Source organism: Lissotriton vulgaris, chromosome 4_1, assembly GCF_964263255.1.
Source record: "Lissotriton vulgaris chromosome 4_1, aLisVul1.2, whole genome shotgun sequence".
Taxonomy (NCBI): Eukaryota; Metazoa; Chordata; class Amphibia; order Caudata; family Salamandridae; genus Lissotriton; species Lissotriton vulgaris.
This window is the reverse complement of record NC_141691.1, coordinates 989,029,255-989,055,226: the sequence shown is the minus strand read 5'-3', so window position 1 is coordinate 989,055,226 and position 25,972 is coordinate 989,029,255. Positions and strand designations below refer to the sequence as shown.

Below are 25,972 nucleotides of genomic sequence, written 5' to 3'. Positions count from 1 at the left end.
GGGGTGAAGGCAAAGGGTATATGATGTCATTGCCGACACTGCTGGCATTTTGATGAACTGATACCTATACAGTTTATTAACAAATATTGCATATCTGTACCAGCACCAGTTGCTGATCGTTTTCTTATCTGGTTTCAGAGAGAAAGGAAGGGCAGTCCTGGCTAGCGCCCATTAACCTGGCTGTGACCCTCTTGTGGAGCAAAATAAATCAACCAATGATGCTGGCAATGTCCTATGTGCTGTCCACACTATGGTTTTGCAAGGAGCGGCTGCTGAAATGGTACGTGGCAAATGCATTGCTTCTCTGCGCGGCACCATTGATCCTTTCCACTTCAAGTTTCAATTTTTTTTTATCTATTTGAGAACTATTCTTTTTTTCTATTTCAGGTGGATTGATTACTGTCAAGGAAAATTCAAAGGAAAACGTAATATTACCTTTTGAGTTAAATATGATATGTTTTTTTTACATTCAATTAATATAAATGTTTATGATGTGTTCAATTTTCGTACAGGAAACCTCAGTATTAGTAGTGAAGTTGGTTTGCTTTCGTACTCCAGCAGAGAATGGAAAGGAGAAACCCTGCAGGCAAAACAAATGAGAAAGGTAAACTGGATCCTTCCTGTTATTCCGCTTTCAGAGCTGCTGTAACGTGTGCATTGACTTTAGTTTGCATTCATCTGCTTTAAACAACTTTCTTTCCTATACCCTTCTAAGTAATTGATCACGTTTGTCTGCCAAGGTGTATCATTTGGTAAGGGCCTGTGACGCTTACGGGAAGCCACACCCACACACGCCAATGTGGCCAGAGGAAATGACATCACCAGAAAACGTCATGACCTAGACAAAGAAGTGCATTTGTACCTCCCTTTTGTTTATGGACACGAACACCTCTCCTTTGGCATTTGGATGCATTGATGCTATAAGTCCTCAGTTTGCGCAGTGAGGGACTGGCCTTAAGCAAAGACTGATTAATCAGTAGTCCTGGATTAAAGTCCTAAAACATCAGCTCTTACACGTCCACTGAGAAGAGCGCCACTGTCGCTCACCAGTGGCCACACATATCCTCAAACCGAATACAACTCTGTCTGGTCTTTGAGGGAAACGTGTGGTATGACATATATTTAGGATGAAGTGTAAATGCTAACTGTCAATAGCAAATCGATTTGAGCGAACAACCTGGATTCTCGCGAAAGCCCGGGTCCATTTTGGGTCGTTTTGAAAGACATGTGGGTCACATGTAGCCAAACTTGAATCTCACCCCTAAATACACCACTGTCTGCTATGGACAACTCACACGTCGAAGACCTGGATAATACCAGGTGTACGTACAGCGCATAGGAAAACTCTTAAAACGCAGCATGCATTGAGGATTGCATTTGTTTTAGATCAAGCACATAGCACCTGTGCTATGCACTCCTTTTCACTGTGTCCTAACCTGAGGGTAAGAGGCAAAAGGGAAATGCTGGCACCACAGTGGAACATTAAACCAGTCCTGGTTGGCTGGAATCTTTCACTATGCATCACAGGGGCACAAAAAGCAGAGATAAGACTTATTTCCATATAAGTTGTGCTCAATTGTTTTCAAAGCCTAATTCACAAACAGCATAATGAAGAGACCTTAACTCATGAAAACTTGCAAATATATTATTCTGTTCGCTAGATTAAGGTATTGCTTCATTATTTTAGAACGACAAATTACTATTGAGGACTAGGCAGGACATTTACATCACGACATAGGGAGGTCTGAGCGTCTACTTATTCTTTGTGCAGCTCATTACCACATGCAAGGTTGCCTCACTGTAGCGTGGGGGGCCAAAATATTGCAAAAGAGTGATTAGGAGAGAACACATGAGGATACAGGGCAGAGGGAAGGAGAGATGACCCATGTGGATGGAGTGCTCTTCCCCAGTAAACTAGTATCTTACTGGATGGAACCATGGTGGGTCATGGGTATTGGTCATATGTGTCTGACCAGCAGGTAGGGAGAACGTGGTCAGCAGAGACTGGAGGGTTAATAGTGAACAAGAAAGAGAAGGAGGTAGAAGTCTGTCGTAGCTTGGGCATCTGAAAATCCTGCCCGAGATCATAATATTGGGCACGTATTTACTAGGGAGAATGTAATGGCTGCATTATACATGATTGTCACGCAACAGATACCGACACATGCCTACAGACATGCAGTCCTCCAATGAATAAAATGAAAACACACCTGCAAACTGCCTTAGTACTTAATTTATCACCATACAAATGATGAAAAGCAGAGATGCCTCTGTCTGTAAGTACGACACCTCTGAAACAGGCCCATTATTCTACCGAGCAATCCTAGTGCAGCATCGAATATACTGTTATATTTGGATCACCTGCACAGCACTGTTTCTCCTGTTGTTATCTCCCTTATCCATATTTATCCTACACGCCACTCTCTTCTCACCCCACTCTCCATCAATACATCTTTTATTCTCTTGTACCCCTTCCGTTTTGAATATGCATACTATCAATCTCAACAAATGTACAAAACGTTCACACTCTTTCCCTTGGAAGTCATAATTTGAGAGGAGATTTTAAAATATAGTCAGCTAGAAAAGTTAATGATTACCTGCAAACTAACCCAAATCTCTCCTAGAAGCTCAAGGATGCTCCAACAAACCATTGTTTAAAAGAACTACCAAGGCTTTTGCAGGATCATCTCTGCTTTGTTTTCTAGTCTGTATCCCACCCACATCCACGTAGGAAACAGGAAGTCATAGGACTTTGCATAGAAACCCACATGCCGACCCAAAGTCATGAATCTCACAAGAATTTCCCTCTTAGGCTCAGGAATTCCAAGCAGTCACAGAGCATGACTGAATTTTTGAAGTGAGTGTCTCCATTTCATTGGTCCAAGGCAATTGGATTTGTTTGCTTACTTCCAGTGAGATTTGATTAGGCAAATTAGCTCACTGGGCACTATGAATCACCAGAATGTGCAGAGACCTACACATTCATTTTGAAAAAATATCTTTCAGCAAAAATGACTGGGTAACTTCATTTATTTGTAATGGGTGTATTTCCATGTTTGCAAATAAAATCCAATATTTGCAAGTTTTTGAACACTTTGAGAAGCAATGTTGTTTCCCTGCCAGAGCTGTAGCCAATGTAACTGAGAAATCAGGTTCAACTCCTGCCTCCTCTTAACATCCTGTGATTCTGGGTAACTCATTTAATCTTCCTGTACCTTACAAATGGCCAAAATGACTACTGTTCCACAAGAGTTGAAGTTTAAGGTGGAAGATGCAGAAGGCCAATCCCGCAACAATAACATTCAAGTGTGGCGGTTCCCTGAGAGGATAGAAGGCTACTTTGCAGAAGTATTCCTGGAACGATGGGTGAGAGAGCAGCTCCAGCCGCAGGGCCCTTTCGATTTCTTTGTGGTGGAGAGGGCTCTTGGGGCCCTTGTGCTGCTACCCACTCCCGACTGGCTTTCATTCGACGGCATTCATAGCTAAAATTCTGCACTACCTAGATCTGGATGGCATCTTGCGAGCTGCCAGAGAACTGTAGGTGCCTGCATTTGACAACAGTAAAATAGCCATATATCCTACCTATACTAGAAATGTACAGAAACAGCGTAAACTGTTCCTTGCTGTAAAACAAAAGCTGTGCACTCTTCAGTTGAAATATATGCTGTTGTATCCTTCAAAAATAAGTCATTTCTCAGAGAAAAGTGCATTTCTTTGAGCATCCAGATGAGGTCTGGGAGTGGATGCAAATTTGGGCCAAAGCTCCAGCTCACCGCCAGGGGTGCTGAGGCCGTTCAGGTACTGATTCCTTACATGGTTCCTGGAGGGGTCAGTCCCGGAGGGGGCTATCAGAGGATGACAGACTAGATTTATCCCTAGTCACTATCCAGAAGGATAGCACCATGCAGGTGTCTGTTGCTGACATTGCACAGTCAATTGAGCGGGCTCTTCCGGTTCTTCTCTCGACTAGTTTGGTCCCCGACACCAAATATGTCACTCCAGACACTGTACCAAAAATGATAATAAATGATTTGAGGCCCGGGCTAGTCCCGATAGCACACTCTTACTTAATCTCACTGTGTGACCTTAGCCTTGGGAACGGAGGATCGAATGTCTTGAAACCACTGCATGAAGATTGCAAAACAGCCTGTAGACGACAATATGGAAGGCTTGTGGTTGCACTACTTGGCTCGCTGATGTGTATTTTCATGTATATGTTTGTTTTAACTCATCTCTCCTCCTAGCTGCATTGATTGTGGCAGGGTGGTGCCATTGCCACCTACACCGGGTAGAGGCGGTATAATTGCACTGGGCGGTTGGTGTGGGAGTCATATATTTGAGATCCTGTGTCTGTTGGATGGGTAAGGGCTGCTGCGTTGGTCCTGGCACATGATAGGGTGGGCTTACTTAGGGTCAGTCTTTCACTAGGTTTGCCCGAGGGAGGGAGAGTGTTAATAGTTGTAGTTACACTGTTAGAGGAGATGTTGTTGCAGGTAAGTCAGGTTGTCACAGTACTGCATGGCATGGGAGCGAATCCTGCACTTATGAGCTACACACGTGGGAGATGAGTACAGAATTCTAACGTGAGATGTCTGTGGGTTGAGGTCGAACATTAAGCAGTATAGGGTCCTCTCCTTCTTGGAGCGTAACAAAATTAGCATAGCCTGTATACAAGAGTTGTGTTTAGATGGTGCTGAAGATGAAAAGGTGACAAGGAAGTGGAGAGGGCAGGTATATCACACATCATACTCTACATATGCCAGGGAAGTACTGGTTTGTGTAGCTCCGAGGACGCTGTCCTCCCATACTTATGTTGAGGATGATGCAGATAGTAGAAATATATTTCTTCGGGCTGTGCTGGATGGAAAGGCCATATCGCTGAATAAAGCCTATGCTTCGATTAAGAATGATCTGCACTTCTTTATAAAAATACTGGATGTGGTTAGTCAAGATGTGGATAAGCTCCTTCTGTGTTTGGGAGAATTAAACTGTGTGCTAGATGGAGAACTAAATAGGTTGCCCCATCATTCGGGCACAAAACCCTGAATGATGGCACTCTTTGCGGGAGGTGAAGTACAATTTGGGGCTTTCATAGGCCTAGTGTTCACTCCTGCCACTGCACAATGCATACACATCCCACTCCCTTACACATAATACTTTCATGAGACTAGACAGGGTATTGATAGGCGGGTGCCCCTTGATGAGAGAGTGACTGTTTTGCAATTGCCAAAGTTCTTGTCTGATCATACCCCCGTTTCTTGCATGTTGAAGTGGGGTGGATCTGAGGCGCGGGGTCTGGTGTGGTGATTCATGGTGGATGTCCTGTTGGATGCCGTGGGTAAGGATGCACTATGCCAGGCACTGTCAGACTACATAGGGCATAATTGGGGCACAACACAATGTATATCCACTGATGGGGAATCTGTGAAGGCCATATTTAAGGGTCAGAGCATGGGGATGACATGTAAGGGGTTGAGACAATTGCGAAAGGAGATACAAACGGAAAAGGCTAGTCTGGCTGCTCTGCAGACACAAGATTTGTCCTGACTGGAGCTCTAACTGGAGGAGGCTAGTGTTCGCCATCAGATTATGGACATGTGGGATAGGCTGGATGTGTTCACTGTGAAGCAGCATTGTCAAAGGTTGCAGTGAGAGGGTGATAAGTTAGGCAGGATTTTGGTATGAATCTAATGTAGGGAGGTGGCTGTTACCCCTTTTTCCCACTTACTTAGTGCAGATGGCATCACAGTGACTTCTCAACCTGCTATTGTTTACATCATTTGGAGGGGGGTCTATAGGGGGAACACACACATTACAGTTCACGGATTCACACTTTCCTTGGGCGTATTCACCTCCCACAGATTTAGGTGCAAGTGATAACAGATTTAGACTTGGACTTAACCCTAGATGATTTGCATGCTGTACTGCGGATGGAGGATGCTCCGTCAAAATAAACCACTGGGGGAGGGGGGGGGGGAGAGCAGATTCCTGACAGAGTTCTATCGGGACTTCTTGCCTGCTCTCCCTCAGGTGCTTCTTGAGGTATTTTTGGAGGCCAGAGAGACAGGAGTTTTACCTACAACCACGAGGAATATCTGTATAAACTAAAAAGACTTCTGCATCTACTCTACGAGGTGAAGGCATTGAGCAAGGAAATTACGCTGATCTCGATCGACACAGAAAAAGCTTTTGATACTGTGGATACCTGCTTAAAGTCTTGTGGTTCATGGATTTTGGTGCGCACTTTTGGACGTAGATCCATATACTCCACACATGTCCTAGCACCAGGGTCCGGGTGGGTGGTGTTGGTGGGATAGCTGGAAATTAGAGCGAGGGACTTAGCAGGGTTGCCTCTTGTCACCCCTATTGTTTGCTCTGGCATTAGAGCCCTTGGCAGTTTGAGCCTGACAGGTAAGTTATGAATGGGGCATAGCGCTAGTTGGGACACAGCACATATTGTCGCTGTACGCAGGCAATGCTCTGTTCTTTCTCAGGACCCTCGGAGAGTCTCTTGGGGGTCTTGCTAATACTCTTGGATGAGCTCGGAGAAGTGTCCGGCCTGAAAATAAATACAAAATAAGTGTTACTATTTACGTTGGCAGCATTGGTGGGAGTTGTGGTGGGCGCCTCACAGATATTGAGCTGTGATGGGAATTTGACAATTTTTGGTACTTCGGCAGGATGGTTACTCACACGAAGACAAAACAGTTGCAGCACAACATTGTCAGGGTGATGGACTCATTGCACTCTTCTATAGCATTTTGGAACTCTCTGCCACTGTTGGTCGTGGGTATATTTGCCATATCTATGATGGTGCTTCTCCTGCGCTGCCTTTACACCTTTTAGAATTACCTGTGCTCCTTCCCTTCTAGCATGTTAAGGCAGTTGAATTCCATTCCAACCACCCTGATCCCGCCATAAGAGGCCTAGAGTGGCATGTGTCACTTTGAGGAGGAATTATGAGGAGGGCAGACTTGACGTGCAGCTTCTGGTGTATTAATATTTTGCAACTCATATGCAGTATGCTGCCAGATGGATAGCTGCAGGAAGTAACTGGGAGAAATAGTTAGTGGTGGGACTGGTCGAGGGGCTTGAGCTTCCAGCATTGTTGATGGCAGGGTCTGGTATTTCGAGGAATGTTCCATATGTAATTCGATAGAATGCATGTGCGTCGCAGAGGCTGGTCACCATGGTGCTTAAGATGGCTTCCTTTTACCATGAATCACCAATATGGATTCTTGCTCCTTTCCGGTATATGGAAGCCAATATGTCCTTTCAGTCATGACAAGATGAGGGCTGTGATTGGCTTGGGGGTCTATATCTCAACGAGCGCTTTATCTCCTTTAAGGATGTGCAGGCTTGATTTGAGGTGGGGGGACGGTTGCTTTCTTCATTATGCAGGCCTGACCGAGATCGCTATGCAAACCTGGGCAACATTCCGCACAGCATCAATGGCCTCCAGCATGCTAGGGACAATGCTGACCTGTGGAATGGGGAGGCACTTCGTTTCATTGAGGCATAAAGCCATAAAGGCACATGGCCCCCATCTGCCTCTGCGAGCCCGACAGGCATGAGATGCTGACCTGGGAGGGAGATCCACTCTTAGACGCAGACTGGGCGCAAGTCTGTGCCCTATTGAGGACAGTGTCCAGCGATGCTTGCATGAAGATGATACACTTTAACTTTCTCCACCATACCTATGGTGCGCCTCTGGCTTTAAGCCAGTTATCCCAAGATCGTTCCTCTGCCTGTGCTCGATGCAGTTTCTTTGGGGTGGATTTTATGCATATGGGCTAGGGCAGGGCCGACGCTAGGCATGGGCAGTGTGGGCAGCTGCCCAGGGCCTGGCACTCTGCCTACCAGGATGGGGTCCCGCAAATAGCAACACCTCACCAGTCCTCGTGTACCCCTGCCAATCAGATTGAAAGAAATATGCCTCTTTACAATTGGGCTCATGGTAGAGGGACCCCCTGCTGGGACCTCTAAGGGATAGTGTGGGAAGGCCTAGGGGAGGGGGACACCTCTCGGGCTGCCCATTCAGAGACTTCGCAGGGCGCCCATTGTCAGCACTTTAGCCCACACAGGTTTAACTCTGCCCCAATCCATTCTCACACCTTCAGTCCGAAATGGGCTGTACAAGAGGTGCTTGGGGTGGCTGAGAGGAAGAGCTGCGGCCCAGGTGGAGTCTGCACAAAGCAGCTTCCCCGAGATCAGAAGGTGTCACTTATATAAATTTCAGGGGCCTCGCACACTCCCTGGAACGTGGATGTGGTTGAGTAGTTACTGGCAGAGGAGCTGTATATGAAGTGCAATAGAAGGGATGACAAACTTCAGGATGACCTGGACGCTTGAGTGGCCTTGTGTACCAACGTTTTGAACCTTGATTGCGTGCAAACAAGTGACAAGAGTAATAACACTGAGCTGTAGCTATGACACTAAAACTTCTGCACCTGTCTTTGGGTGGACATATCCCCATGCGAGGTCAGTGTTATGGTGAAATGTACTTGCCTCGTGGAACGGAACTGATATGACACGAAATATCTTATATGGTGATTATAATGTAGGATGACCATTGTTGGTTGATTGTAGTTGATGAAAATAAATAAAAAAAGGTTTTTAAAAAAAAAACTTCCTGTACCTTATAGAAATGTGTAATGTAATGTGCTGCTCACTTAAAGTGCTCTTATTTCCTTGGGCCAAGTTTGCACTATATAAAACTCCCAAAAAGAAAAACGTTGCCATTCTTTGTGTGAAGCTGTCTTAGAGCTGCCCATCAGTGTCCATGTGCTGCATGGATGGTCAAAATAGGTATGGGCAGATAGCATGGCCCCTTCAAATGCTTTCTTTCGCTGTGACACGACATCACCCCAAAATCTAGTCAGCTCAAAAGAGAACTACATTTACCAGTACCATTACATTGTGAACAACAGTATAGTTGAAACACTAGCAGTAGACTCTAAATTCATTCTTCTGAATCCCCATTTAGAGGGAAGGTGCTATGTGCCTCGTCTACTGATGCATTAATAACACAATTTTTAGGTCTGGCTTAGAAATTGCTTTAGCTTGACAAGTCCATGTCATAAAATGAGTAAATATCCCCAGGGGTGCTATAGTTTATTAATTATTTTTCTGAATTTACCTTCTGTCTGTGGGATGTGATGTGGTTCCACATCAGTTGTCTTGGGTACTATCGGTCTGCAATGGAATGTCAAAGGTAATCTGATACATATTTGACTCTTCTGTGTTGAACTGTTCTATGTTCTGCCCAATTTTGGAGTGCCGCTAGGCCTTGCAGCCATCTTGCACTTGATAAAGAAAAATGTACTAACAATTAACGTAATGTATTTAAGGGCGGGGATCATGAGAAGTAATTTATTCTTTAGGTAAATCAAGAATTTAATTTGGCCAACGGTGCATAAAATGTTCCTCAACCCTCATTTAATGGTGTTTGCCAATGACTTCAAGTATGCCAACATTGCTCTCAGCTTGGATTGCGGAATTCTGGATCATTATATTATTCTATAATGGAGCCAGAGCAAGTCCCATCATGCATAGTGTTTTCTGGCTTATCATCAAAGGGTAATTAAAATGCAAATCACTGACATGTGTGCAAATGAAGTAGTCCTCCTCAGCCAGACTAAAACAGCAATCGTTTTTGGATTTTATTTTTTATTCTTTATTTCCTTTGTCCATTATAATGAAATTGGTAGATTCAATTTGATTCTTGTACATTTTCAAGCTGCCTTTGCCTCTTCTTTTAGTGTTGACTTCTAGTGACGTTTGAACTATTTGTGGCGAACATATTGTATTGAATACATGCACAAAGGAGCTTTGGTTCAACCTCTTTGAGCCATTGATTATTGGGCTCAGGAACCTTCCACCATTTGCTTGAGACATTGTCAATCGCGTCTTGGATTAGCCCACAATAGTACTTTTGTTCCTTTCAGTTGGCTGTTTGGGTGTATCCTTCTACTTCTATTGAAATGCATGAGGCACTATTTCACTTCTGAAAAGTACATTTGATCATGGCGTAATAATTCTTTACCTCGTACCTGTATTGTATTCACAAAGCAATCCTTTTTTAATTATTTTGTACTGCCACAGGCATTTTTTTAATGGATTTGGTCAGTGATCCAGTGCAAGCGTCAGTGTGTTTGGCTTTGCCAATGCTAGTTTGCATAATACACATGTCACGTACAAAGTTTTGGGCAAGCTCGATACAGTCACATGAGCCTCGCTCTGGCACTTAAGGATACCTGCATGCCAACTTATTGCCTGACACAGTGAAGAAGCTTCCAATCATTACAGGCATGTACATGTAGATTGCTTGGCATGTTTCCTTGCTAGAAACTAGTTCTCAGAACTGGCTGCTAGCCATGCTCACATATTACTTCCTCTTGGTTCTCTACACATGCATTTGAAGGAGGAGATAGGACTAATCTGCTGATCTGGAAACATCAGGACATGGCTGTGTTCCCAGCTCTGGCACTTGACTGAAAGTCATGTGATTCTGCAATTCACTTAATCTCTGTGTCTAAAATTGTTAATACATGAACAGGTAAAATGATTCTGTTACTCCTCAGTTGATGAACATGATATTGTATGAACTCCCAAAACCAACATTATTTATAGAACTCTTTTGCCCCCCAGCTAGGCTCATGGTATATAAATAATATGTACATAGCACAGCTCATTTGTGAACCTCAAGAACCAAGTCCACCAGTCTGCTCCTTATTAAGTTATAGATGTGTGTACAAAGAAGTGGACCAGACATTATCATGTCCTCCGATATATACTCAATATGACACAAAATAGTACATTAGATATTTTCGGATCGTAATGATAATAGCAGAAATTGGCATTAGGAGGTTCGGCAAAATTACTTTAAGACCCTTGCTTATAATAGAAGCAGATTGGTCTCTTTCAATTTGAAACAAAAGATATATGTCAATCATCGTGTGCTCAATAGAAGGCTGCAGGACCGTGTGTGCTAAACCCATCCTTTGCAATGTATGAACCAGAGTTCCCGTCACCCAGTGGCATGGCGTGCCTTGCCAGCACCAGGGGGAAAAGTTTAAAAGAAAGTATTGAGCCCCCTAACCCATGGGCCATTTCCTCAGGAAGTATATAGGTGAACAAAGGGCTCACCAGTGACCCCAGAATGAAGATGAGCAGGCCTTGTTCGGGACACGCAACATAAATAATGCTACTCAAAACTCAAATGCTTGTTTTATTTCAGAAAGACAGTATTAGTCTATCCAAGACCAATATATAATGTGACAATGAACTTCCCTTCCAAAATACATTATGGGCGGAGTTTCATTCCTTTTTTTTTGTTAAATACTGTATTTAAATTAGAACAGCTCCTATTGGCAACAGAGAAACAAGAAAAATGCTTTTAAAAGATTTAAATTGTTAACATTTGTTTAGATTGATATTGGCTTGGATTACCAAAAACAGTTTATATGTTCTCAATTGTAAATCCTCTACCCCCACCCTGTACAGGGTAATCAAAGAAACAAATGGCACACTAATGCCTGCACACACACACATATCATTTAAAAACAGAAACACTCTCCTTATAGAATTAATCAGTATTTGTTATAATTCAAATTGAATTTATTGTAGATGATTCCAATTTCATATATAGTGCCTTTATATCTACGGAAAGGTTTTTTCATGCAGACTAGATTAGTTAAATGATTTACCCACGTTTCTGCCTTAGGTTTATGTCTAGTTTTCCATGATCATAGAGTCCCTTAGGCACAGGCTCAGGCTGATTACTTCAACCCATGGTAAGGTACTCCAGCTGGAGAAGACCAAGCCACACTTGATGTAAGGCCTGGCACCACTGGTACGCAAAAAGGCGTCAGTTCTGCGTTAGTTTTCAGTCCCTCGCTTTCCCCAGCTTTAACTGCTGTTACCCCTGCAAACACTCATATCCTTGCTTATTACTTTTCCTTGGTGTTGGATCTGCTAAGACTGCCCTCTCTCATTGCTTTTTACCCCAGTTGTTTAAAAACTAGTAACACGTGGACTGGTCCAGCCAACTTTTGCTCCTCTCTATCAGACATGCTTAAAAATTTCACGCAAAAAAATCCCAAATCAATCTCCCTCCACCCTGGCATTTTTTTTCTCTTTTCCACTCATAATTTAATATTCTTTAAATATGGTATTTCTGAACTTGATAAACTGTACAAAAATAAAAAAATTAATAAATAAAAATATTCTCTGTTGGAGGTATGGGAAATCATCTGTTTGTTTTGCGGTTTCAGGCGTACGAGGCATTATTCCAACGGCATCATGTTAAATTCATACAGCAAGTCAGAGGCGATAACTACTGTGCCATCAGAGCAGTGCTATTTCAGGTGTTCAGGAAGGGCCTGTCCTTTCCGTCATGGATGAAAGAAAAAGACCTTGTGAAGGTACGTCTTATTTTATCAATGTGGAAAGCTAAAGTATTGTAACAATTTCCCATGAATATATATATATATATATATATATATATATATATATATATATATATATATATATATATATATATATATATATATATATATATATATATATATATATATATATATTACCTACTGGCGGTCGCCAGTAGGTATATATAGTTAGGATTTTTTCTCTATGGGATTTTTGAAAATTCTATGTCTAATAACTTTGGTGTTTGTGGACGGAATTGGCTGAAATTTTCAGGAAAATGGAACATTTTGTTTCTGAGCAGCCCCTGACAATTTGGGGGGGGCTTCATCAAGGGGGGGGCCGAGAAAAAAGGGGGGTCCCAAAACGCGTTTTCCCATGTTAATTTCCATAGGGCGGTTGGCCTCACTTTTAGCTCGAACGGCTGAATGGATTTGCACGAAACTTGGCAAAATTGTAGGGACTGTTAGCCCGATGTGCCTTTGCTAGGTCTCAATATATGTGCTCCAGTGGATTTTGAGTAATTTAGGTTCAAAAAAAGATATATATCTGGGCGGAGCCTAACTACACATCTGATCTGATTGGCTGTCAGCACTTCATCCAAGAAGTGTTGGCAGCCATCTTGGGACCAATATACATGATAGCACCTCATTAAAAAGCATTGTAGTTAATAGAGGGTTTTAGGACTTTAGTTACATTATAAATCATTTGTTGATGGTACCATACTCGTTTTAGGAATTGTGGTGGGTTCTAAGGTGATTTTACCATGTGAAAAAACCTTCTGCTGTGATATCATGAATATTGTTTGAAAGAAAACTAATATCTCATGATTTTCCCACAGTGGTTTGGAAGGGGATCTATAAGCTAAACTGAAAGCATATTTTCTGTAAATTCACATTATCTTTCTCAGTCATGTGAAAATGAAGTCTGACATTCTCAGTAAAACATGTACATCCAACAAGGACAGAGACTGTCAGTTGATTCCTTTGTGTTCTACTGCAGCCTCCTAGAGTGTTCTAAAGAACAACTAGAGCGCTAACAGTCCTACTTATTACAAAGGTATGGCACACCTGAAGCCATCTTGATTGGAATAAAGTGGTAACTCTTAAAACATTTAATTTAAAAAGAAACAACATGAGGGGGTATATTTTGCCATAGAAAGTATGATTAGTGCTGCAGAATGAAAAATTAGGGCACATTTTGAGTGACTTCTCAAATCCTTTTCTATTTCATTAAAACATTCTGACATGCAGTCTCCCAAAATGGCCACCAGAGACAAAAGAGCCCAAATGTAGCCCAAATATCACCCAGATGTAGCCCAAGTATAGCCCAATGACAGAATGTCCCAGAGTGTTCTAAAGAACAACTAGAGCGCTAACAGTCCTACTTATTACAAAGGTATAGCACACCTGGAGCCATCGTGATGGGAATAAAGTGGTAACTCTTAAAACATTTAATTTAAAAAGGAACAAAATGAGGGGGTATATTATGCAATAGATGGTATTATTAGTGCTGCAGAAAGAAAAATTAGGGCACATTTTGAGTGACTTTTCAAATCCTCTTCTATTTCATTAAAAAATTCTGACATGCAGTCTCCCAAAATGGCCACCAGAGACAAAAGAGCCCAAATGTAGCCCAAATACCACCCAGATGTAGCCCAAGTATAGCCCAATGACAGAATGTCCCAGAGTGTTCTAAAGAACAACTAGAGCACTAACAGTCCTACTTATTACAAAGGTATGGCACACCTGAAGCCATCTTGATTGGAATAAAGTGGTAACTCTTAAAACATTTAATTTAAAAAGGAACAAAATGAGGGGGTATATTTTGCCATATGAATTATGATTAGTGCTGCAGAAAGAAAAATTAGGGCACATTTTGAGTGACTTCTCAAACCCTCTTCAATTTCATTAAAAAATTCTGACATACAGTCTCCCAAGATGGCCACCAGAGACAAAAGAGCCTAAATGAAGCCCAAATATCACCCAGATGTAGCCCAAGTATAGCCCAATGACAGAATGTCCCAGAGTGTTCTAAAGAACAACTAGAGCGCTAACAGTCTTACTTATGACAAAAGTATGGCACACCAGAAGCCATCTTGATTGGAAAGAAGTGGTAAGTCTGAAAACGCTCAATTTAAAAAGGAACAACATGAGGGGGTTAATTTTGCCACAGTAAGTATGATTAGTGCTTCAGAAAGAAAAATTAGGGATCATTTTGAGTGACTTCTCAAATCCTCTTCTATTTCATTAAAAAAATTCTGACATGCAGACTGAAACATGCACTTTGAATACCAGCAGCAGACGTCCCTGGTGAGCAGTAGCTTTACTACAGTGATCTAATGTGCAACTAGAGTGCTAACATTCAGAATTTATGGCAAATGTGTGACACATCTGAATGCCTTCTTGATGGAACCAAAGTAAACAAGCATTGAAAATGCAATAGATCTCGCCCTCGTTTAAGTTAAAGCCATTCTGTTTGTAATGAGGTGGCTTTTTAGCTTTGCTTTTATTAGTGTTTTTTCAACTTTCATGTAAATAACATGCATCTGTATGCATATAAGTATATGTATGCATGCATTTATGTTTGTATTTATATAGATATACAGATGATATATGTTTATATATGTATGTATATATATATATTCACTGAAAAAACCATAGGCTATAGACCATATATAGTTAGGAATTAGCATTTACAAAACCTTGAAAATTCACTGAAAAAACCATAGGTTATAGACCATATATAGTTAGGAATTAGCATTTACAAAACCTTGAAAATTCACTGAAAAAACCATAGGTTATAGACCATATATAGTTAGGAATTCGCATTTACAAAACCTTATTTTACTCACACAAAACCATTGAAATTCCATATATAGTTAGTTGCACTAACTATATATCGCGCACCCGCAATCCACTGCTGATGATGTCACATATTACATCATTCATGACATGGTCAGTGACATCACTGATGACATCACTGATGACATCTCAAATGACATCACTGATGACATCTCAAATGACATCACTGATGACATCACTGATGACATCTCATTTGACATTACTGATCACATCACTGATGATATCATTCATGTGATAATACGATGAACCTCTTCAGACTCTAATATAACCTTAGATACAATCAGTGTAAACAGACACTCACAGACTGTCACTCATCCATGGAGTTACTCACACACCTAGTCAGTCATGCAAAGAATCAATCACACCTCCATTTCCTCAACTATACAGTTATACAAACTTTACTTATTCAAACATATACTAACACATATTTACTCTCTTATACAATCCCTGATACAAGTTCACAATGATCCATACAGCCACTCACACATTCACTGGCTCTTATGCACAGTTATTTATATATGTCAACTCTCACATGTACTGTGTTTTACATATGTACTTACTTTGACATGTAGCACTGAGATATCCATTCACTCACCAATACACTTATGCACACAGTCAACCGCCCATACAGCTGTTTCCACAAGCACTTTTGAAACCATACATCTAGTGAATCAACTGCTCACACATCTATGCACAGAGTCATACACCTCCCAGCCACCCACACACACACTCAGTCTCCCATACAAATACTTGGGCAACCAATCAATAACCCATATAGTTACTCATATAGCTACTTATCAACACATGCAACAGTTTACAGAACAACAGACATAATGATGCACAAATTAAGACAGTTTAGTCACTAACCCATGCACTCAGTGAGGCACATTTAATCACTCACTCATACAGTCAGTCATGCACCTACTAAATCCTTCATCCAGACACTTATACATCCACTCATTCTTCAATATGTAAGACATATTTTAACTTTACAGAAACATACAGTCACTGGATGTTGTCATCAGTGATGTCATCAGTGATGTCATTTGAGATGTCATCAGTGATGTCATCAGTGATGTCACTGACCATGTCATGAATGATGTAATATGTGACATCATCAGCAGTGGATTGCGGGTGCGCGATATATAGTTAGTGCAACTAACTATATATGGAATTTCAATGGTTTTGTGTGAGTAAAATAAGGTTTTGTAAATGCGAATTCCTAACTATATATGGTCTATAACCTATGGTTTTTTCAGTGAATATATATATATATATATGCTGCAAAGACTCGTCCTTCGTTTCCTCCACGAAAACTCGACAGCCAGAACACGCAAAAAATACGAGGTAGACCCAATTCGGTGCTTCTTTTTTTATTTTGCTTTAAAGTGCAACCACATCACCACGACGCGTTTCGGCAGCTCCCTGCCTTGATCACATGACAACAGTGTCGTGGGATGCACCTCCTTTTAAAGGCTAGTGTGCGAATGGACATAGAAAACATATTTAACAGTCATGTTTTTCTTGTGTGATACGTAAAATACAGGTTGGGAAGTTCTTGAATGTAAAATACAAAAATATAAACAGTGCATAAATGTAAAGCCAATGAAATTCTATGTATAATACATTATGGCTATTATAGCATCATATACATTTGATAAACCCTCAATTCATATCTTATCAACTGTTATTTTCTCAGATATCCATTCACTGAATACTAAAGTGCATCTCCGTGAATCAAAATGAGACTAAAAAATAATAATATTGTCGTGCAAAAAGTTATAAACACAAAAATGACACCCTAAGTGAATAAACAAATCATCTTGAATTTACATGTTACCCTGCCAGTAAACCATTTCATCTCTATGAAGGGATAGATATGAGAAAAGACGAATATTTCATGGGTTCTACTGATAAACTGCATTTTTTACAACTTGTAATGAATGATTCCCACAATTGTTAACATCAAAACCATTTTTGTGTCATTCAATTCATTCATAAGTCTTTAAAATTGCATAAATAATTAAAACCCATTAAATATCAAAAATATACTCTAATATTAGTTTTTTGTCTTATAAAATCACATATATACATTTTTATGTTCAGAAAAGGAACTGCTAAGATATTTACATTAAGAGGTTGAGGATTAGTAGGACACTGGTTCTTATTGATAAGGCCCACATAGAAGTAAAGTGCAATTTGTACAACGATGATCATAATTATCACTCTAAAAACGTATACATATCCTCACTCATATTTAAACCATTTGGCTGTTTCGTATCTAGAGTGAGTATGTAATGGGTTTCTAGCCGGCGAAGCATACCTTCCCTGTCCCCTTCTCTTCTCTGAATTGGGACGGTGTCAATTATGTAGTTCCTTAGATCTTTTGGGTTTCCACCATGTACTTCATGAAAGTGCCTCGCCACAGGGTAGTTGGGGTCGTTGTTGTTAATCGCCCTGATGTGCTGCAAAATCCTCTTGTGACTTGGAAGTTTTGTACTGCCTACATACTTCAAATTGCAGCTGCATTCTAATATGTAAACCACAAATTCACTTTTACAGGTTAAGTGATATTAAATGTTCTGTGGTTTCGAGCTGAAGGCTGTCAGGTATGAAGTTTTGTTTACCCCATACGTGCAAGCCTTACAACTAGGGCATTTATAAAAACCTTTCCGTGCTAAGGACCAACCCGTGTTTTCCCTGTATTCTGGGCTACTCTTTACCAATACATCCCTCATTGAAGTGGCCTTTCTATATGCGATTGCTGGATAATCCGGGAGAATGTTGCCAATTACAGGATCTTCTTTGACTAGATGCCAATTGCGGTGAATTATCTTACGTAATTCCCTGTGTTGGCGATTGTAAGTCATAATTATTCTAGGTATTTCCTCAGATGTTATCATGTTACCTGTATTTTCCATTGTGGGGGTTTCTATATTGCCCAAGAGTTCATCCCTTGATTTTAATCTAGACTTAGCAATTGCCGCATCCAGAGTTTTCGCGCTGTAGCCTCTTTCAAGAAATCTACATTTGCTTTCCTGTTGATGTTTTTTCAATTCTCCCTCATCACTACATATTCTACGTAGCCGCAGCATTTCCCCATAGGGGATGCTATGGATGAGATGACTTGGATGTGCACTGCTTGCATGTAGCAGGGTATTCCCTGCAGTTTCCTTTCTAAACAAAGTGGTCTTCATTTTGCCTTCATCAATTTTGACTAAAACATCCAGGAAGGAGACCTGACTACTGCTTATGTCTGATGTAAAGCATAAGTTTACGTCATTGATATTAATGTTGTCGATAAATGTCTTTGCGTCCTCTTTGCTGCCTGTTCACACTATTATCAAATCATCAATGTACCGTAACCATGATACAATGTTGTCCCTACAGGTGTCCTGATACTTCCCCCTGAGGACTAGCTCCTCCCACCAGCCCATAAACAGACAGGCGTAACTGGGGGAGAAGCTAGCCCCCATGGCGACACCCTGAACTTGGCGGTACATCTGTTTGTTAAAAAGGAAAAAATTGTGTTCCAAACAAAATGATAACATATCAATAAGCATTTTGTTATGCATTGTAAATTCAATAGGTCTCTTGGCTAGAAAGTGCTGAACAGCTCTTACTCCATCTATATTCCTGATACAAGTATATAATGAGGAGACATCAAGGGTTATAAGATGGTATCCATTCTCCCATTTGACCTTTGCAATTTTGGACAAAAAATCTCCAGTGTCTTTTTATGTACGACTCTAATTTGTACACATATATATATATATACACACATATATATATATATATATACACACACATATATGTATATATATACACACATATATATATACACACATACATGTATATTTATAAACACATACATATGTCAGGGAACATTGACTTGTTTTTGTGCAATGCGGAGTGCACCATCCGAGACCAGAATCTTTCTTACGAGCACAGCAGGCAACAGCATCCTGCATGCTTGGAGTGCACATCCAACCCACCTCATAGCCAGCATCCCGTACGGGGAAATACTGCGCATGCGGAGGGTCTGCAGTAATGACATAGATCTTAGGATAGCACAACAGGCCAGCAAGGAAAGATTTTTACAGAGAGGTTACTCGGAACATCTTGTTGAAAGTGCACGCATTAAATCCATGCAAGGTAGCAGGCAGGAACGTCTTGCAAATTACCATAGTGACAGTGCAAATGCTGAAGAAATTATCACTACAGCTACTGATGCAAATCAGGACATGACATGCAAAACGGAATGCAGGGTTATTACGGGCTACAGCAGGCAGCATAAGGCCATATATAACATCATCAATACGAATTGGCCTATTGTCACTGGTGATCCCATAATTGGGCCCTTGCTACCCAAGAGGGCATCGCTTACATTCAGTAGGGCCCCATCACTAAGAGATCTGCTAGTTAACACCAGCCCTGAGGTCCTTGACCGGACAACCTGGTTGAAGGAAAACAATGGATTTTACAAGTGTAAAACTTGCAAATCTTGCCAGCATGGAGTAAATAAGAAGACATTCACTGATGGTTTCAGTAAACAGGAACATGCCATCACCCAAGTGCTGACGTGCAAAACAGAGTTTGCAATTTGTATCCTGGAGTGCCCTTGTCAGTTGAAGTATGTAGGGAGCACAAAGCTCCCTGTACACAAGCGCATACTTCAACAGTTACGTGCCATTACAAATCAGGACAATACTTATCCTGTGGCACGGCATTTCCGTGAAATCCATCAAAGCGACAATAGCAGTCTCACATACTTTGTTTTTGACTCTGTCAAGGCTAGTCGGTGTGGGGGTGATAGAGAGAGTAAACTCCGTAAGCTGGAAACCCGATATATATAGTGCAACTTGACACCAAGACACCTGGCGGGCTAAATACAACAGAGGATCTGTACACCTGCCTACCATAATTATATAGTTGCAATAGTATTCCTTTCAACCCACCATTTTTTCAGTGAACATTTGGCTGCACTTAGGAGGCAGAGATAGCCGGCTGGCATCCCTGGAGGGCAGTGAACATGACATCCTCATGGCTCTTCTTGTCTGGGGTATTCTTTAACTCTTATTGATAATCATTCAGCCATGCGCCGGCTGGGGCATGGATTCAGGGTATCCAGATGTAAGGGGATTACAGGCCCCGACCAGTACTGCTCCAGTACATATGGCCCCGGTGGGACTTCCGTTTGTTTGTACATACATGAAATATCCTCATGGGTTCAGTATGGATTTATTTCTTTATCATAGAGGTCCTGTATATGTGCTGTTGCCACTGCCTATATCTAACATTAGTAGATTGAATAATTATACACAGGTTCATAACCACCAAGAGCACTTAAAAAAATTTGTTTTCACATTTATTTGATATTTTTGGACAGGATTCGCATAATGGGCAGGTTAACCATTAATAAAACCTCGATCACATTAATTTATAAAAGATGTGAGGGTCACTCATCTGATCAGACGAAGGCATCTCCTTGTGTGTCAGCTATCACATTGTTTATACTATCTTATAGCAAAGCATTGTCATTAGTTCTGTATAAGATATATATAATATAATAACTCTAATTTGCACACATATATATATATACACACATATATATATATATACACACACATATATGTATATATATACACACATACATATATCAGGGAACATTGACTTGTTTTTGTGCGATGCGGAGTGCACCATTCGAGAAGTTATTTTGGACAACGAGGGTAATTCCCTCTTTGGACACTTATTTTTGGTAAGAGGGTGCCAGGGTACAGTGAATTCTATAAAATACCTGGAAGAAGGTGTTGCTTAGCACCATATTATATTTTGTGAGGATTGCACTGTTTTGATCCGTTTCCTTTTGTGGAGGTCAGTGGGGTTTTGTGGCATCAAAAATAATTTTCTATTTTGGTATTGGATACAAAATATTAATATTAGGTTCTTAAATGTGGGATCTTCCTTGATATTCATAAACACTAAAAATCTCCACCGGCGTAGTGGATCTTAGAGCACATTTCCAAGATTGACAGAAAATATGTTTTTAATTTAAGAAACAATGCCTATGTGCAGGCACATTCTGTTTAAATGTTTTACTGTTAATAAAACGTATATAAATGATTGATGTAGAAAATCTTCTGAAAACCAAATAAGCCTTAAAAAAAACGCAGGTAGCATCATTGTTAGCTAACACATATTTTCTCCCTTTTTAAATTATTAAATTAAGTTACTAACCAAGGCATGCAAAGGTGTTAATCCTAGTCAATGCTTTCAAGTTCGCCAATGCCAAATGAAAACTCTGGGTGTGAAACCCAGACATTGAATATTTTTTCATGTCGATACTGACCCCCTTCATATTTAGATATCTTTCTTTAATGTGAATAAGGAATATGGATAATTAATGCTGATAAAGGCCCTCAAAATTGTGTCTTGTTGTTGAGGGCATTATTAAAGTTGAGGGTGTCGGCTATTAATTTTGGGTATTGACCTTTTGACATTACCCAGCGCCCCTCCCTTCACAGGACCTACTTAATGGAGGCCGCAGCGTGTCCCCATTGAGAAGGTCCTCACCAGCTCCCCCCGAAATCATCTACTCTCCCTGGTTCACCCTAGCCTGAGAACCATGCACAGAGCTTGTGAGCGCTCTTCCCACTCCAGCGCCCACTACCTCCTGCGCTCACTTGAGATTGTCACATTGTTATTACTGTTACTTGTATTGTCCGTCTGTCATTACTTGTACTGTATTGTCAGTTAGCCTTTGTTTTGTTAATCTTTCCCCGTTTTGTCAGTCAGCTCTTGTATTCTATATTAGTCAGCCCCTGCCCTCCTCTACCGCTCCTTTTCCCACCCCTTGCCTCCAGCCGCCCCTGCCACTTAGTACCCCTCCCTTCTCCAGAACCTACTGAATGTAGACCACAGGGGTGCTGCCCCGCCAGCACACCAAATGCAAGCCCATCTGTGCTGGACCGCGCCCAGCGCCAGGAACCCTGGACATTCTGACATCCACTGGTACTCCTCCGCCAAGTTACGCTCCCTGGTTCCCTGTAACCAGGAACAACAGCTGCATTACCTCACCATAACCCACAGAAGGACCCTTCGCCTGCCACCGTAGCCGCTTCACCCAACACCTAGGCCCCTGGGGCACGCTCGTGAACGCCACTGATGTACAACTCCAGTGCATGCTTCTCAACGTCAGATTCCTCGGCAAACACGCCACAAAAATCAGCTTTTCAGCTTTTCCCATACAAAGCGGCACCCGACATGGATGCCTCCTGTCTCCTTTGCTGTTCACTCTAATGATCGAGCTACGGACAGCTGTGATTCGTTCCCACTAAGACACCGAGGGATTCAAGATCTCTAAGTGGGATAGAAAGGAAGAAAAAAACTTGTTTTACTTGAATGACAGCCTGTTGTATGTCATTGAACCCGAAACCACAATATCGCCAATCCTCAAGACTTTTGAGTACTATTCGAGCTATCATATCATTTGGAATAAATCCATTCTATGCAATCCCTATACCACTTTGGACCACACTGGTCTCTACTGGGTGCTACAGGTGGTGACCAGTGGCTTTCAGTAACCTTGCCTTTGTGACACTGAATCGGGAGACGTGTTTGCCAGGGACCGTGGCAGGGTGGTTCATGCCTTCCACAATGGAGTGGAGCGGTCGTGTGCATTGCCCCTCATGTTGCTAGGACACGCAGCCATCTTCAAAAAGATTACTCTCCCAAAGTTGCTGTGCAGCATGCATAATACGTACTACCCACTCCCCGAAACTGAGTTTACCAGGCTGGAGAGCTACATGCGTTCCCTGCTGTGGGGTGGCAAACACTAGAGAATAGCCCTCTCCACCCTTCAGCGCAACCCATACAATGGAGGCATTATGCTCCTGGATGATTGGATATTTGCACCGCAGGACAATTCCACCTATAGGTTTGGACGTAGCCAATTCACTTGCTAGTCCGGTCTCCATTACTTCTATTGGGGTAAGGGATTACGGCAGACTGCCGACCGCTCAAGTGGCAATAGAAATCTAGTAGAAGGCCACCAGCCGTATATGCTGGTGGGGTAAGTTGACACCGGAGACGCCGCTCTGGGACCGAGTGTGGTTGAGTGAGACCAGGAACTAACAAGGGTTTTGAGCCCAGAATTAGCTGGGGATCTCTTGTGTGGAAGATCTCCTTGAGGGTGGTGATCTGCTGTAGTTCACGACTCTAAGGCATGACAACTCTCTGCACAACAACTAATTCCTGAAATATGTCTAGCTACGCCATGCGTGGAGAGAAGTGGGCATTGCGTTGATGGACCTACCCGAGTTTGCCCCTCTGAAAGGACGGCTGCTAGTGGAAATATTATCTTCTAAAGCCATTTCCCTCACATACATAGCGCTAAATAACCACATGCCAGCTAGATTGGCCAAATTGAGAGAACGGTGGTGCCTGGAAGTGGGAGACCTGGAGGATGTGGACTAGAAGGCGACCCGGATGGACCCAAGGGAGGCGGCGATAAAATCCCGCCCACGCCTGATCCAACTTAAAATCCTCCACTTGGTGTATTATGACAGGGACAGGCTGCATTGCATTTGGAGAGCAGATTCTCCAGACTGTCTTCGATTGGGGTCAAGGGGGGGGGGGGGGGGGGGGTCAAGGGGGTTGGTGAAAGGGGTTCCTACTTTCATATCCTCTGGACCTCCCCAACTATTCAGATTTACTGGGCGGGGATGGTGATGGTGATGGAACTGAGTCGGTGGTGGTTGAAACCATTCCACTTAATCCGCAGTACATCCTGTTAGGAGTGCCGGGCGATGTAGATATTTCAAGGGCGCAGCTTTTCTTCTGCAATTTAAGGCTGGTGTTGGCTAAGTGTGACGTGGTGCGATATTAGGGTATCCTGACACTGGCAGAGTGGAAGAGGGGAATAGACCTCTATCGGTCACATACACAAGCAGGCGGGGCCAGACTTGGAACAGCAACCAGCCCTGGCAGGTTGCTGCTCGACCGGCCCTGGGAGTGGGGCGAGGGGTGTATGCTAGTAAGGAGCACTGCTCTCGCTTTTGTGATATTGCTGCAAAACCGGCTCCCAGTGACAAAACTGGCTACCATTGTTGCAATTTTTCCTAGTATTGTGAAAATGTCATATATATGTGCATTTTGTGATTCCTCTCGCAGGTGCGAGTGCATGCGGAGGCCCCCTGCTTTGTCCAATGTTTATCGACAGTTGCGCTTTTTAGCCCCCTATTTGCAACGTTTACTGCATATCTGTGAAATGCTGTGAAATACAAAACCAAAGAAAGAATTAAAAAAAAAATTCTTGCGTGAAAGGTTTGTAGGGCACACACTGTCAGTGTGCCGCTCTGCCAGCTTTATTCTGCGTATTTAACACAAACATTACCTTAATCCTGGAAGAAAATCCAATTAGCCTTATTTTCTCTGAAACAAGGTGCTCCCACTCTATGCCATATATCTAGCCCATTCCTTCACAGTGAGCGTCTCTGTTTGTATTGGAAATGTGAAGCTTTACAGTTAGTAGTACAATCTGTCCTGCAGAGCAACCCATAAAGTCTCTAGGATTGTACAGGAACACGCTTTTGAAGAACATAATCATTTTTACTCCAGGAGCGCCATCTGCTGGAATGCTAAAGAATCACTGTTGTACGGCAGTTGCATTTACTAGATACACTATCTAGCAAAGCACGTTTATCCGTTCGAGTTAGTGGGATACGTTTTATTTTAAGCTCATGGTATATCACTCGTGTGTTAATGAACTCCTATGGGGCTATCCTTATAATTTCGAGCGAATAGGAAATATTATTTTTCTTCCACAGCACTTAAATATAATATCACGGCTCTGGTTCACCTGTCGCCTGTGGTGTTGTGGCCTAGGCCATGAGGCCACTGACAAAAGGGAGACCTGGAGGCACGTTAATGGTGGAGGCCAGATCGAAACTGAACCTCACCCAGAGCCCTGGGCTATTTATTGGTATGTGTTACGTTCTTCTGGCGTACGCTGGCCTGGCTCATTATCACTTGGGCTTATTGGAGGATCTAACAAGACCACCCCTAACACAGTGGGAGACGTGGTGGCTTCCACCCCCTTGACAAAATTACATTCCTCCTTTACCGGGAGAAAATGTCAACTGTATAAAAGACACCAACAGGTGTGCAGGTGCAACACAGAATAAAACATACAGTCCATAAAACACAACCCCTGGCACGGGGCGCTCATGAAACAGTCTTACTTGGTCTTCATGTGCGGCTGTTCTTACTGGCTGCAAACCATTCTGCTGTTGCCGACTAGCCTCAAGATACATAGTCTTTATACTCCTGGGGCGGCTTTGGACAAGGCTGCAGGTTGTACCGATTCTGTCTGCTCCGCATTGGAGGCGTTGGCGACAACCCGATTGGGTCGCTGCAGACTCCGGGCCTCTGGTTATTCTCAGGTTCTGGGTCTGGGGTAGCCCTGAGACCTGGAGTGTGGGCGGGCCTTCCTTGGCCAGGGATGCGGGTTCATGGGCTTCACGGCTGTTGCCCAGGAGTCCATTTGAGAAAGTCCTGTTGTGCCGTTCGGGCATCCGGAATTCGTCCACTTCGTCTTCAGGGACTTTCTTGAAGAATGATATGTTATGGGTCCCACTCTCATGCCCTCTTTGGGCGGTTACCAGAGTGCCTTTTATCGCGGT

General features: G+C 42.3%; 1 protein-coding gene across 1 annotated transcript in view; it reads left to right on the top strand.

Annotated features, from left to right (window-relative positions):
* Positions 1 to 25,972, top strand: part of OTULINL (OTU deubiquitinase with linear linkage specificity like) — a 327,060-nt gene that overhangs the window by 236,296 nt on the left and 64,792 nt on the right. Inside the window, exons 2-5 of the mRNA XM_086965249.1 lie at positions 139 to 280; positions 388 to 425; positions 513 to 604; positions 12,276 to 12,425. Coding sequence (XP_086821375.1) covers positions 139 to 280; positions 388 to 425; positions 513 to 604; positions 12,276 to 12,425 — 422 coding nt within the window. The remainder of the gene's footprint in view (positions 1 to 138; positions 281 to 387; positions 426 to 512; positions 605 to 12,275; positions 12,426 to 25,972) is intronic.